The 16331-nt window shown below is 36.3% G+C and overlaps 2 protein-coding genes across 2 annotated transcripts in view; one reads left to right on the top strand and one right to left on the bottom strand.

Annotated features, from left to right (window-relative positions):
* Positions 1-5202, top strand: part of LOC141433394 (pancreatic triacylglycerol lipase-like) — a gene marked incomplete in the record, with an annotated part of 47983 nt that extends 42781 nt beyond the window's left edge. The window contains 10 exon segments of the mRNA XM_074095414.1: positions 33-122; positions 235-370; positions 926-1138; positions 1729-1804; positions 1982-2118; positions 2678-2739; positions 3143-3219; positions 3303-3372; positions 3557-3681; positions 4315-5202. Coding sequence (XP_073951515.1) covers positions 33-122; positions 235-370; positions 926-1138; positions 1729-1804; positions 1982-2118; positions 2678-2739; positions 3143-3219; positions 3303-3372; positions 3557-3681; positions 4315-4420 — 1092 coding nt within the window.
* Positions 5203-7245: 2043 nt separating this feature from the next.
* On the bottom strand, positions 7246-16019 carry LOC141433393 (protein THEM6-like). Its single transcript, XM_074095413.1, has 3 exons — positions 15734-16019; positions 9114-9328; positions 7246-8551 (listed from the first exon to the last, which is right to left on the bottom strand). Exons 1-3 carry the CDS (start codon positions 15873-15875, stop codon positions 8321-8323), a joined length of 588 nt encoding a protein of 195 aa, XP_073951514.1. The 5' UTR covers positions 15876-16019; the 3' UTR covers positions 7246-8320.
* Between the last annotated feature and the right edge of the window lie 312 nt (positions 16020-16331).

Genomic DNA, 16331 nt, shown 5'->3' with positions numbered 1-16331 from the left:
TTAAGATTATAATTATTTTTACTGATTTTCAGAAAGATCATGGATTAAATCCACTTGACGTCCATATAATCGGGCATTCACTAGGTGCCCACACTGCTGGCTATGCGGGAGAACGAATACAAGTAAGTAATTAATAGCCATTTTAAAATATAAAAATAAACTAGTAATTTTAAGTTACGGGGTCGTCTTCAGCAAATCTCATTATTGTCTTTGATTTAGCCTCTCAATTCTTAGGGATTAGGAAGGATCACAGGCTTAGACCCCGCAGAACCGTATTTCCAAGGAATGCAACCACACGTGAGGCTGGATCCTACAGACGCGGAATTCGTAGACGTCATACACACTGACGGAAAGAGCATTTTCCTTTTAGGTAATGCTTAACGTAACTGTGTTTAACTCATCCTACTTAACCGCACGTAAATACTTATGCTTTTATTAATCCATGAAGCACTTTCGTTTGTTAGATAATTAAGCATGCAATCTGACGTCACTTGAACTTAGAAATAAAGCTTAGTTGCTTCTCCTACCATATTCGTTAAACTAGATGATTTCGAAAAAAAAAGAACTGTCGTAAAAACAATGAAGAAAATGTATTGTAAAAAAATAAATAGAATATATACTTGTTCGTTGTAACAGTTTAAAAAAAACGCTTCTTTAATTTGAATTCACCCTGTTTAATGGAAGTTAACTAACACCCATACCCAATAATACCCATACATATATTGGTAACATATATATTTAACGTTCATTCTATGACATTTAATGACATTTAATGTTCATTATAGACATGAATATCTTAAACAGCTTATTGCTCGTAATTTCATCAAATTCATAAGTATATATTTATATGTATTTATCGCATACATGGTAACTAATCATCCACGTGTTTTATTCACGCGTGCGACAGATTTTGTGTTTATGGCAGGATACGGAATGTCACAACCTGTGGGACACTTGGATTTCTATCCCAACAACGGCAAGGAACAACCCGGGTGTGATCTAACAGAGGGCCCCCTTGTACCTCTCACTTTGGTCAAACAAGGCCTAGAAGAAGCCTCTAGGGTGCTAGTGGCTTGCAATCATGTAAGAGCTATCAAACTCTTCACGGAATCCATCAATGGGAAATGCTCCTACATAGGTAAGAAAGAAAATGGTTCAAAATTGTGCACTCATTAAAATTATTTACGATGAGGGTTTTCACAGAGGCGAAATATCGCCAGATGGCGTTAGTATCGTGAGGTCCGTTTGACGGTTGCTTGCGATTGGCTCATTTAGTTGTTTAACCATATTTGACCGACTAAATGAGCCTGTACTGAACGACTGTATTTACTCCGCCGTAAAAAGACGTAGGGCCTTGTGGTTTGATCTTTGGACTTTCAAGCAGGGGATCGTGGGTTAAAATGCGACTCGTACATCAGAGCTTTACGAAATTTATGTGCGAAATTATAACATTTAGAATGTACCACGAGCTTTACGGTAAAGGCAAACATCGTGAGGAAACCTTCACAAACTGTGGTATGCGTGAAGTTTCCAATCCGCACTGGACCCGCGTGGGAACTACGATCCAAATCCTATCATGCTGATAGAAAACCTTTGCCCAGTAGTGGGATGTATATAGGCTCGGATGATTAATTCCATGCTTTACTTACTATACACAGGGAAATAAACCGTTTCCTAGACCTGTAATTTGAATAGGATACCAATGTTATTTGTGTTCTGATATTTCAGGTCATCAATGTCCGTCGTACCAACATTTTCTGGATGGAAAATGTTTCCATTGCGGCCACGGATGTGCGATTATGGGGTATGTAGAACATTAACCAAAGGTACATTATCCAGTACAATACTATAAGTTTAAGTTTACAAAAAGACAAAATGAAGGGTAGACAAGACCGCGGACGAAGGCGAAGACGATATACGATATCGCATGTTATTTACATAGTATTATTAATGTTAATTTGCTTTATTTAATTGTTACCAGTTTCCACGCCGATAGTTCTCCGGGCTTGATAACGAATAAAAATAACCAATCGGAGAACGAAGTGTACCCGTCGGAGGAGCAAGAGACTATTGGAGCTAAGTACTACTTGAGTACTGGTAAAGAGCTACCATTTTGCCGTGAGTATCCCGAATTGAAATATATTCCCATGCCAGATTTTAAGGAGTCCTGACCAAGGCGATCAACGACATTAACGTCGAACAATAATTGTTGAGAGAGACAATTCAACTTTTTGAAATTACTCCTGCAGAAATACCACTCGGTAATAGTAAGAATTTGTATGGAATTTTAAAAACCAGTTTCAAGTAACAGAAGATAGCAAGTCTTATCCTAATTTTGTCAACTTCTTCTCTTCAAGTGGTATTTTTTAACAATCCGTGTACCTAGATTTTGCTACCTTCGAGTGATATTTCGCTTCCCTTTATTATTAATTCCTTAAACTAAACTTAAATAAACCTTAAATTAAACTAGTCCATGATGTGCATTGTAGATTATTTTGCCTTGATTTATATTATATTGTATTTGATAGGTACATTAGTGCTTATCATGTTTGGATCGATCACAAACTTTCGGCCCACCTGCCGAGCATAGGTAGCGCACAGTCATGACATAAACAGATAATAAATAATTCTTGTCATAACTGAAAACTTCTAGCAGTATCATTTCAATTTCTTTCAGAGCGACATTACAGGATTGCAATTCAACTGGCTAACCCGAAAGGAGCTGAGTCGTGGGTGCAGGTAAAATAATTCAAAGCTTATTTTATTCGAGATTTTAAAACATTAGGTTAGTATTTTATCTGACTATATCCTTTGCGGTACTTATGTTTTCGCCTTAACACAAACACGACAGTTTAATTAATAGCATACCTTCCTTATCAATAATGGAAATATGTAGCACCTATCAAAACGTCAGAAATATCTGTGTAGGTACCTGACTATCTTAGAAAGACGAGAGTCAGCAAACAGCCTAGTACCGTATCGATACTTATTACATAAGTCAGCGCTTGCACTGGTTACCGGTAAGCACCTACTATTAGGTACTTTTCGGTGCGAGGTGCAGGATAGCCCTGGGTAGAACCACATTCCTTTAGCGATATGTACATATATTTCCAACAGTTTATAAATTCTTTAAACTCAACAGGGTTTCTTGAAAGTGACACTACTGTCTGACCGAGGAGTAATACGTGGAATGGATTTGACACCCAGCAACTATGTCAAGTAAGAAACCATTGATCTCTCAATAGTTGACCGTCTTGCTTTGGTACTGGCCAATACTCTAACTTAATCTAAATTCCTTTCAGACTAGAACATGGTACGTCCTTCACAGTCGTAGTTACACACCCTATGGATATGGGTGGGAAAGTGAAAAAGGTAAAAACAAATTATAAGCTTCCCCCTGTTGGTATAATATATTTATAATGCCAAGTACGAACGTCAAATAACGATGTAGTGCCTATAATGTGCGGTCTACTTAGACTGTGGGCATAACTCGCGCTTTTCTCGCTATTCGGGCACTGATTGTTACCAATATCTACTTACCTTCATTGTAATCCAGGTGGAGTTATCGTGGGAGTATGACATGAATGTACTAGAGCCGCGGTCGCTCTGCATTCTCTGGTGCAACGACCGACTGTACGTGAAGTCGGTGCTCGTGGATCAGATGGAGCTACCAAGCAGAGGGTAAATATAGCCAAACTTTATTTCGGCCTTTATGATTTAGTAGGTATGCCGTGATAGAATCAGACTGATGATAAAAAAAATCGGGTACAATTCATTCGTCTTTCAACTCGACAGGTACTTAAAATAGACAATTTCTGAATGTTCCTGAAAAGCGAACAAAAGACAAAAAAATTGCATCCATTTTTTTGGCCATTCCGTGAAACATTATGTACTTACTTATTTAAACGGCGATGTGTATATATAATATTTTAGCGTAACAAACTATCAATTTTACTACCTGTTTAGCTACTGATCTAAAAATGTGGGAACACAGCTCGACTATGTTCACACCTCAGGTTCACACGTAGTCAGCAAATTCCTCCCCCGCCCCGCGCCCTGCGGGGCACCTAGAAAGACTGCGGGCTAACGCAGTCGCTTCCGGCTGTTCAATGTATTTATGGAGTCAGTATATCATTTATGGGTCACCAATCAACCATCCTATATCAGTAGAGAGATATTCGCACATTGGTGACCCCGACGTGATATACTGAATGTGGGAATATCTCTCCAATCTAAGCTCTTATCCCATGTCCACAGGAACGACGCAATCAACATTATGTCTACGTGATAAGCACATAATGTATATTTTTCCAGAAAGCGCAACGTAGACTTCAGCAGCAAATTATGCACGCCGAAACGTGAATTTGCTGAAATCCCTAACCGGGGTTCCGCCAGTTTCTACGACAACTGCGGCAGGTAGCGGTGCCATGCTCGACGCGTTGGCTTTGTTTCTAGTGCGGGGCGGGGCTAGCTTTATAATGGCGTATACAGTTCATGACACCGCTCCGCACCTTTCCACAGGCGGGCACTCACTTTGGCTGTACAAAGACTTTGGACGTCATCGATTCGTCGGCGTGCTTCCTTATAGACCAAAGTGAGAAGTTGCATTAAGTTAACTTAATGGACAACGGTGAGTTCGGTGAACCTCGGTGCGTACCTCGTGACTCAGTGACTGAATGTGGACTGCTTGTGATGATGATAAAGGTGTCGTGATGCCGTGAGATTCTGTACTAAATTATAATATTGTTGACGTTGAGAATTATGTTTTAATTGCTGTTTTAAATACTCGTTTGTTAAGATAGTTCTTAAGAATTAAGGCGACGTGACAAACAAATTTAATTTAAAGGCAAGTTAGATATTTATCATACATTTTTTAAATCAAGCTAAATTTCAGACATTTATTTATAACTTTACAAAAATCTTACAAATGGACTTCAAGGATGCATAGAAAGGTAAAAGAGTGTTTGTAGTAGTTGTTAAAACAAAAGTTTAATTAGAAGTTTCTAATTAAATTAAATAAAAAAATACCTATGTACTTACGTATCCAAAAAAAATACTTTTAATATTTATCTATAAGCATTTATACAAAGTAAGTCTAAACAATGTTTTATTTATTTATTGTGATTTTATACTTGCCTAATAAAATGATTCAATGCATATTTTTTTATTTCCTTATCACCAAACAAATTAGCATTCGTGGAGTGACTGACGTACCTACGAGCCAAGGCGAGGTACGAGCAAAATTTCAAATATCGCACCTATACATCTAACGTAAATGTATTTTTCACGACACTGCTCGAAAATGTGGCAAAACTGCCTATTATATATATGTACATTTAACAGCTGACTCATTTATGGCTCGCATAACACGACAACAATGTAACACACTACGATAACAGTATCAATATATTTATTTCATAATACGATACGACTTTTTAGAATATAATTTCTGAATTTCATTCCCGGCGTGCTGAAACGACAATATCAAAAGTAATCGTCTGTTGCATTTAAAATTAAATTGACCAATTAGAATGCGTCATTCATGCCTTTTATGAGGCGTTTTTTAGGGTTTCGTAGCCAAAATGGCAAAAACGGAACCCTTATAGTTTCTGTTTCTGTATTTCCATCCGCGGCTTTGCTCAGGGACTATCAATGCTAGAAAGCTGTAATTTTTTCACGAATATATATGTAAAGTATGCCGACAAAAGGGTACAATAAAAAATAGAGAATTTTTCTTGTGGGAGTACCTTACATAGACGTAAAGTTTTCTCATCCAACCTTGTAGTGTGGGGTATCGTTGGATAGGTCTTTTAAAACCATTAAGGGTTTACGATTTTTCGATTCAGTGTATTGTTTGCAAAATATTCAACTTTAAACTGCAAATTTTCATTAAAATCGAGCGTCCGCCCAGTTTTCATTACAATCAAAACCAGTGGGTGGAAAAAATTAAGGATGGTAGTAAGTATATCAAACTTACAAGGAAAACTATAACGGTTAAGTTTTCTTGAGAATTATTAGTACTTTAAACGTAAATAGCAGTCTAAGTTATAAAATATACCTAAACTTCGAATATTCCGTACAAAATACGAAATCCTTAGAAAAATATAACTTAATTTTTTTCCTAATGGCTACGGAACCCTATTTTGGGCGAGTCTGACACGCTCTTGGCCGTTTTTTTTTAAATATGTGGTTGCGTACTGGCCACTAAGAACGGACTGTTTAAAAAAAATATCATATAACAACTCAGAAGGAAAAAAAAGCAAGTAGTTGATTGCATTTATTTTTGAATACCTTCATTATTATAGTATGTTTTGCTAAGTCAGTAGGTAAATCTGTGTGTTCCCACTAGTTCCATTGACAGTACTATAATAGTTCTACAATAGTACTGTCAATGGAACTAGTGGGAATACACCGGTAAATCTGCTTCATTTCTAGCTCTACACAAGCTCTACACCTTTGTTCTACACTCATAATTTGTATTCGTCAGTTTCGGTTTGACGGTTTTAAAAGAAAATCCTTAAAAATTACACATTGACAGCAAAACGGCCAGTATTAAATTATCCAAATGTATGCAATCTCGCTAAAATATTTAATTGGCGCCTGTTGCAGTCGTAACGTAACTTTTAAGCAGAGTTTAGACACAGTATAACTAATAGTACTACCGTGTTTCGACTTGCAAGAAAAATCGCACAAGTTGTTTTACATCGCGAGGCCGTAAAGCCAACGAGTTTGTAGTGGTCAATCGAGCGCCGCAATGTAATGCAACTTACACGATTTTTCTTGCAAGTCTAAACTCGGCTTTAGACTAGGCATAATAAAAAAAAGGATTTAAGAACACAAACACAACCTAATTTAAAACAGTGTAATCGATTCTACTCTCCATTCTGAGCAAACTTTCTGGTTTTCGTTTATTTAATTAACACCTTGTTAAGGTACCTATATCAAAATGTTTGAAAACTTGTACTTACCTAGAAATTTAAGTTAGTTTTGTGGTTTTTTCAATGTATTTTAGTTACGGTAGGTACGTATATTTAACAAAAAATTAGATTTGTTAATAATCGGGAAAAAAATCTGAAGTTCGATAGTAATTAACTAAGTATTACTCGTGCACCGCTTAGCTGCTTCACACAGCCCTAGCGAATATACACAACTTAGGCGTAGGTTCTAGAAAACTTTTAGATTAGATATGCAGTGATAATAATGTTATAAGTAATTTAAATGTTAGGTTGGAAATAAAAACAAATCTTAATATCATTTTTTATTGCTAACCAAAGTAGGTTTTATTCATACTAACTTCCTCTTACATTACATATCAGTTAAACTGACGACAGACTTTTTCCGTATTATGTAAATTAACACGCATTAGCAAAGTCTGCCAATTGGTTTCTACCGACAGCAAATACGGCGTCGAAGGCTTATTGAATCAATTCAAGTTCTCTAACGAATTTCGTCCACTATCAATAAATAAGCATGTTCGCTCACAGGAATTAGTTATTGCACGTCCATTTTCTTGACATTGGTCATGATGTTCATGTTGACATTGATCAACATAATTTACCTACTGACTCGGTATTAAGCCAACGAGCGAATGGGTTAAGTTATAATAAGTTACCCTGCGAACGAGATTTCGTTTAGAGAATCACACCAGATATCACAAATAAATATACCTAGCCTAATGGTAATAAAGCACATAATTAAATACTTACTACGCTTTGAGATGCGAGCGCCTTAAATATACGTCAGAAACGTAGGTACGTAGCTTGCCTACTAAAAATTACAAAATTAACAGTACGAATATGCAAATTCAGTTGTCGTGAAGCAAAAACTATTTTCAGATTGTAATTTATAACTCATTAGAAATAGAGATCATTAGAAATAGTTTCTGCCCAGATAGGAATATTACCCTAAAATTGAGAAACTGTTGAATCTACCAAATTATTATTCCTTGACCAGAAATATTTGTCACTCTTTAAAAGCAACTACTTTTGTCTTTTATTGAATATTTATGGAAACGCAGGTTAACAAATAATAGTCAGTCAGGATCCTAGATAATTAAATACGTCAGAATACAAGAGAGTCGACTTCAAAGATGGCCAAAGTTTGAAAAATATTAACACATGTACACGACCTTAATAATGTCAAGTCAATAAAAACAAGTTTAAATATTTTTTTATCTCCAATATCTTTGCAGACAACTACGTTTTCACACACAAGCTAACAAGCACTTTCATTAATCAACGAATTACTAAAAGAGTATTGACTATTAACTAAAACTAAAACTAAAATTAAAATTGCTATTCAGTATTTATCAGTCTTTCCTTCAATCCTTCTTCCTAAGTTTAGCGCTAGTTGTTTCCAGTGCATCTTGCCATTGGACTATTTCATCAGGGAACTTTTTGAGGGATTCTGCGCCGGGTACATCCGCCATGGCAGCTGGTAGATCGAGGCCGATGATATGACTGCGAGAGTGCGCTATTGCTCGGACGAATTCATCCTTCAGAGTAATGAACTTGTGCTCAAGAAAGATTGTCTTGTCATTCCAACACATTAACTGTAAAGAGAAAATATTAATGTTAGAATCCTAAAAACCAAAAGGCATGTGTTTTACGATCTCGAGAATGACTCGAAATATTTCGGTGACGCTACATCAATAATTTTGGTGGGCAAAACTCGATCAAGCTGGTTCCATCTCTGGTAAAAGCGCTTTGTATCCGTTTTGAAAACACACGTGTAGCCTGAATATGTAGGTGCTTTTTGACTAAAAGAGCTGATATTTACATACAACAATTTAAAAAAATGTTATAAGTAATCATGATAAGAACATCTTATATTGATTTGACGTACGGCGTTATAATCGAAAGTCTTCATTTTATTTACTCAAGTAAAGTTTAGTTAAGAGATCAAAGAGGCTACGAAACAATGGCTAGTTTGCTAATTTTATTTTGTATACACATACGGATTTCTGCTAAATAGGTGAGTATAGAATTTTTCACACACACCATAGTAAGCAGTATACAGAAAACACAAGTATATATAGAGATTTACTATTTTGTCTATTTGATATAATCTTATGGTCAAAATTCTTCAATAAATAATGATTTAAAAAGTCTAACCTTGGTCTCAATCCTGTACAAATTGAATAAATCAAGGGATCGCCTGTACCGGATGTTGCTGGCTCCGACCAGAAGCTGTCCATTTGCTTTAATAAGCTTTTGGTAAAGGTCTGTGCGGTCATAGAAGTGGATCCTGGCAAAGTCCAAAATCCTGATGAATCGAGCGTTGTTCATATGCGCGAAGAAGAAATCAACATCTTTCGTCGTGCAGATACCTGGAATTAAACATAAATCAAGCCATATAGGTAGTGCCACCAGAGTTGAGGTCACACACACAAGAACATGTAATGACAGCAGAATTTTGACATACTCATTCATTTCATTCATTCTCCTTTTACTCGTCTGCAATCTGTTATATATTTGTAGCTGTGTATGTAATCGCTCACTTCAACTCTCGTGGCACTACCGTGCCTATACTATAACGCGTGTGTCTCCACGTATCGTAGATAAAATTATCTACGAGTAGGTATACATGTAATATCAAATGAGAGCACCATTTTTGCCGTAAGCGACAGTTTTGTTTAACGAAAGTGCTTGAATTTGAATTAAATCTACCGTGATATATAGACATTACGAGGGTTGCCTTTTAAGTTGTGTCGTTTGGAAAAACTAAAGACAATTTAAGAGTTAAGTAAATGGTATTTATTGTTTTTCAAAGTAATCACCGTGATATGTTATACACTTTTTCATTCGATCGAACTGGTAACAGCTGGGATTTTTTCCCATCTTTTACCACTAAAGTACTCAGTGGTAACTACTGGGATTTTTTTTCCCCAGTAGTTGCCACCAATTACTTTAGTGGTAACAGATAGGGAAAATATTCGCGATAAGATAATATAACTCCATAAATATTGAATAGAATAGAACCTTTTTTAATGTTGACAATAAACAGCTGAAAATTAAAATAAATGTGGTGGTAACTAGTTGGATTTTTTTCCCATCTCATTCATACCCACTGTGCCATAGCTGGCACATGATTTATCTGTGCCCTTATGGTCGACGCCATAATTCGTGATACTAAATTGACAATTCATTGTGCTCAAGTGTTGCCACAGTCAGGGTAGTGCTGTTCGTGTCGATATAATAAAACATTACGGCATTGGCTTCTAGTGATATTTGTCCATTATTTAAGGTGACAATATCAAATTAGTTTAATAATTTACTTTGCAATGTAAGATATCATTGTAAGAAGTGAAAATACGAACCAACGATAATTATTTCATTTATTGTTTTGATTGGCCTCACCTTAAATCCGCTTTATTTATTTTATATGCGCATGATATCATTGCCGTCCCCAAGTGCGCAGTGCGCTAACCGAAGTAATAGTTTCATCACTATCTTCAGATGAGACGCCATTTTGTCACCGGTAATGTGTCGCGATTGGCAGGGGGACTACTACAAAATTCTAAAATCGAAGTTCGTATCGTACCGCCCCTCTCACTCTCGTATTAAATAATATTAACGTCAGCAGGACGGCAAGATACGAAGTTCGAATTTATTACACTTCGTAGTATCATAGGGCCAGGAGCGGTGCGAGGCATTCGTCGATTTTTCACTTTGAATCATAATGGATCTTAAGCTTATGAAACGATTCACGGATCGGATCGCATGCTCTTGAATCGATCTCAATTTATAAACCTAATAAATACTACTTATAAAAAATAATATCTACCAGTTTTTCTTCCCTAGTCCTAAGTACTTCCGAATCCCCACCCTAATACTTAAGAACCTTACAAAAACAAGTAGGTATTTAGTAGTTCATCTATTCTAAAGATCTCGTTTTTCTCCATGAAAGTGACAATTGCAACAATATTCCCGAAATTGTACAAAAAAATGCCACTTAGCACACCATTTAGTCGAATCGACACTGAATATCGATATCGGCTACATCACTATTTAATTTCGTCGAACCCTGGTAACCCAGTAACTGTCATTGACTTGTCAATTTAGTCTCACGAATTATGGCGTCGACCATAGTGTAAGTTTTCGGTTACAAAATACGTCTCGATCGCGTTCGCGTTAAAATCTCAATTTGTATGGAAACACGAACATCGCAAACGCTCCGCTAGAGGCGCTGTTCGTGTTTCCATACAAATTGAAATTTTAACGTGAACGCGATCGAGACGTATTTTGTAACCGGAAACTTACACTTAAGGGTACTGGATCGTGTCGTTTAATTTGAAATGCAGTGATATCTATCTCACGCGCAATCGATCCAGATAAGCCACGCCGCCATCGCAGTGCCATAGAGATATTCTAGTATATAAGCTAGCATGTACATAATGTAGTGAGTTCTGTTCAGTGGTAGTTCGAGAGATCAGTAAACGAGTTCAATGAGGGCTATCGTTTTTTGTCTCACTAGATGGCGCACTGTTGCGTGAGGTTTTTAAGTGTGGCTTTCAGAGTCTGTTATTACGGGCGTTAAAACAAAGTTTAGATTAAAATCATATTTAAAACACCTTAAAACCGTACCATAAAAATATCCAGCAACCACAGTGTTGCTTAGTCCCGTTTTGTTCGGAAAAAAAGGGTGGACAAAAGTTTCCAAAAGACAAAACTGTCTCAAAACACAGACATTCATTGCCCCGTAATGCATAATTGCCATAATTAATTTCAGGTAATGCAAAATATTCACAAAAAAATCTAATTATAAATAAACCCGCGTAGCTCACCCAAAAACTATGAGATTTGACATTTCGGAGACCTCACGCTACACTAGCGCCTCTAGCGGCGAATTCATTCGCGATAGCCCTCATTACTTCCGATTACTCCCGACAAAGGTGCTTTTACTCAACCACTCAACTTCCCCTAAACCCACTAAAGAAATTGGTGGTAACTACTGGGAAAAAAATCCCAGTTGTTACCACCAATTAATAGTGGTAACAGATTGAATATATCGACGGTGGAAAGCATAAACGCTGTAACCCACACCTCTACCAAAAAATTTTTATTGCATATTTCGATTCAGTTTTTTTTTCTGCGTCGAATGCTGTAACTCTCGTTGCTCTACGACGCTTAGAAGTTTCTGGACAGCGTAGTAATTTTTACAATTTTTGGCTATTTATGGTACGTCAAATGCTGTAACCGACACAAAAAACGAAAAAAAATTGAGTCCTGTATCTTACTTCATACACGCGGAACAATATTCATCCGCACGATGTCGCTTACAGCGTTGAGGCGAAATAAAAAATATATCATACGTGGGTTACAGCATTTACGCCGATCGAGAATGTATTGCAGGTGAGTGTTAAAGCATTCACTGGGAATCAAAACAACTAAATACTTAGGGTACAGCTTTCTATCAAAGTTTTTCAAGGGGTATTAGGATAAGATTCATGACGTTACAGCATTTGAAAATGCATGATATTATTGTTAGCAGTAAATTTACATCATTTTTACAACGCTTTTATTAGCTTTACATGTATGTTTGTTTGTAACCGACTCCTTTGAACTCGATTTTGACCCACTTTAAACGGTCAGATTTAATTTAAACTCTGTAGACTTATTAGTTGACAGACAGTTGGTAGATGATTAATACAATAATCTCATAAGTTAATTATCAACTAACACTAAATCTACTTAAAAAAAAACTAAAAGTAAATCTACTAGGTCCTAAGACTTACTAGCGCCCCACCGCAGCTTCGCACGGTCACAAATTTAAATAAAGGTCTCTATAGAAGGACACCTCACACACATTTTTCAGCTCCATTTCCCGCGCAAAGCCTTTTTAATTCATAATATTTTTTGTGTGAATGTTATTTAGAATAATTAAAAAAACCGGCCAAGAGCGGCTATCCAGCAAAATTACAGCTTTCTAGCATTGGTAGTCTCTGAGCAAAGCTGACAGACAGACAGACAGACATGGCGAAACTATTAAGGGTTTCGTTTGTGCAATTTTGGCTCCGGAAACCTAAAAAGTGATCTATAAGTATTGAAACAGTCTTGAATATGAAATATTTTATAGATAATATGGTTTCATTTTGATCGGGATTTCTATCATCTTATAAAATTTAAAAAAGTACCTAGTTATAAGTGACATTATACTACTAGTTACAATAGATGGACAAATCGTAAAGTTTTTTCTAGATACCGATATATCTTTCTTCTTCTTCAGCCTTTCTCAACCTTCGCGGTGTAGGCCTCCTTCATTTTTTCCACTTTTGGATCCAGTTTGAACCAGAAACGTTTTTACATCGTCTTTTCACCGCATTTGTGATCTACCCTGAGGTCGCTTTTTCCCCCATGGCTTCCATTCTAGGAGATGCTTGCACCACGACTGTTCACTCTAGGCCACATGGCCAGCCTACTTCCACTTTAAGCTCGCCTCCGACTTTGCTTTGATCCCGAAGCTATTTATTTGTTTTGCGGTCCATCAGCGACACTTCGACCAGCTTTTTCTCCACTGCCCTCTGGGCACTTATAATCGATTGATCACGTCTTTCGTGAATACCAGGTTTCAGCACCATAAGTGAGCACCGGCAGGATGCACTGGTTATATATCCTGGCTTCTTCTTCCGCAGAATTTTTTACCTTTAAAGCAAAATCCAGTTTCGAGTATGCCCACAAAAGCCGTATTCGTTTGTGCAGTTCGCTAGTTTGGTTATCTTTGCCCATCCTGATCTCCTGTCCCAAGTATACGTACTTCTTTACCTGGTCTACGGTGGTTTGGTTGATGGTTGTGCTTACGTTATTTCCATCCATATTCGTCATAATCTTGGTTTTTCCAAGTTCATTTCCAAACCAAGTTGTAAAGGACGTCACTCAACTCCTGAATGTGTAATTCTTCAGGATTATCCGTGAGATGAACTATGTCATCTGCGAACCTTAAGTGATTCAGTCTAGCTCCTGCTATATTTAGACCTCGATTTTCCCATGCGAGTTTTTTGAAAACATCATCCAGAACCAGAGTGAACAGCTTTGGATTAACTGGCTTTTTTTTCCCTTTTTTTGCTTGTTTTTGTTACACCTCAAGTTACATTATTGAAGTTGTAATAGTACGAAACCCATTTTTTTTCTGGTAGTAAATATAGTGTCTTTGGCATAGTGTAGCATTTTTAATGCAGAAAAAAATACTTTTTGAGTTTATTCGTAAGAAACATCCAAAATGAGTAAGTATAGACTAGTATAGAAATAAAAAAAACTTGAAAAATCTCATTGACAAAATTGACTCCATAAGTAAGCTCAAGAGTATTTGGATTGCCAGCAAGTAAAAAAAAAAAACAGTCAGAAGATACTGTCGAAGAAGACGCGGATTGCGAAAAATACCAAGACGAATAAAAACACATTTCCCTAAATTATTTGACCGTATTGATTGATTATTGTTACGATTAATCAATAATACAAACAAAAATAAGTATTTGCCATTTTTAAAGTTTCATAATATTTGACCAGTTGCTGATTACGCTAATTTATTTTACATGGATTGGATTGATTTAAGCTGTTACTCCAATTTAATTTTTGATTTTGAGAATCTAAACCAGCTTACAACACTTTATATGATCAAAAGTACTGTACATTGTCCAATTACGACATTTATGCTTTCCCAAAAAAATCACTTTCTACTATTTCATACATTATTGTACTGATGTAACTCCGTTCTCGTGGATTAAAACAAAATATTCAAATGCTGTAACCCACCAAAACTTCTTTGCTGACTACTTTAGAGAAGATTTTTACCAAGATAATGATAGCCTAGCCAAATATACATCATTTCCAAAGAATGGTTACTTTAGGCCAAAAGGATCATGAGTTATGATTTTTTTAGTAAATTTTAAAAAGTTTTTTGGCTCTGGTGTAAACTTTACACATTTTGGGTTACAGCGTTTATGCTTTCCACCGTCGATATCAAATTGGTGGTAACAGGTGGGAATAACCCGTTTCCGCTTGTGGAAAAATGCTTTCGTATAGTCCAGCTGTCTATTCTCATCTACCTAAAGGTCGCATTTCTCAACCGATTCTCGCAAAATTTTCTTAGCAGGCTTGATAACTTTACCTGCCTTAAACTATTTCAGCCATTTCTGAAAAGTCCCGAGTCACAAATTTTCCGCCATTTTCAAACACGGTATTTTCAGACTTATTGTAGTGTTTTAAAAAGCAACTTATTTTATTAATAGGTAGGTAAGTAAAGTATGCCAAATGCCAATGCCACGCGATAGATGCATGCGTTCGTTTGTATAGTTTTTAATTATTAACAAAAACTACCAAAAGCAAAAAATAGTCATCATCATTAACTTCACCTATTAATTATGAATAGCAAAGTTACGTTAACACAACAGACGTTGATCCCGAGTGGGCACTCAAATATAAACGCATTGCAGGCGTATAGGTACCGACTGAGGTTAAAGAACCTTGATCGGCGAAAATCAATATTCTGAACAACGTCTAAAAGTTGTTACTGAAAAAACTGATAAACTGAGAAGTTAAAGATAAAATACTCATATTTACTTATTAAAATACTTCTATAAAGCCTTGCTTTGACACTTAATGTATCATCACAATTTTCCACGGATTTTCCGGTTTAACCTAAAAACTAGACAAATACCTATGACCTGTCTGTTGTAAAAAATATAGACGCATAATTATTTTATTCATAACATTGTAATAATTTAAAAAACACGTACCGTAATAACTCGTTGTCTCTGTAATCTTATATTTTCTTTGAAATGCTCTTCCTATATAAATTGTAGCAAATCCTCTGATATAGTACGCGACGTCCCAGAACAAGCATAAGAGCGCTAGTATTATAATTATCACGCTAATCATTTTGTTGCGAAATATTTGTTAGGTACCTATTATTTAAAAACCAAGATTACCGCGCAACGCTCGCATTTGAACTGGTTAACAGACCGGAGCGCTTTTAAATTATAGTGGAGTAGTAGACAGACATAGCATATCAACAGACTGACGTCCAAATTCAAGGTCGACTGCGCGGACTTTGCGATTTTGACTTATTCGCAATCCAAGGCCGGTCAAAGTCTAAATTCCGGAAAAGCTTAAGAATTAGATATCTTTATCTTCGTATATTAACATATATATTATATATAGCATAGATCCTACGAATAAATAACAAGTCAGGAAGCGTAACTCAGAACAAATTCCACACAAAAAGTCGCCATACCTAGAACCAAAACGACGATTCAAATACGAATCAATTTCGAGGTTTCAGATAGACATGCTTGTTGATTGGTTAAAATTCAATCGAACCAATAAAATAAAAAA

The sequence above is a fragment of the Choristoneura fumiferana genome, chromosome 12 (genome assembly GCF_025370935.1).
Source record: "Choristoneura fumiferana chromosome 12, NRCan_CFum_1, whole genome shotgun sequence".
Taxonomy (NCBI): Eukaryota; Metazoa; Arthropoda; class Insecta; order Lepidoptera; family Tortricidae; genus Choristoneura; species Choristoneura fumiferana.
This window is presented reverse-complemented; position numbering and strand designations above follow the sequence as displayed.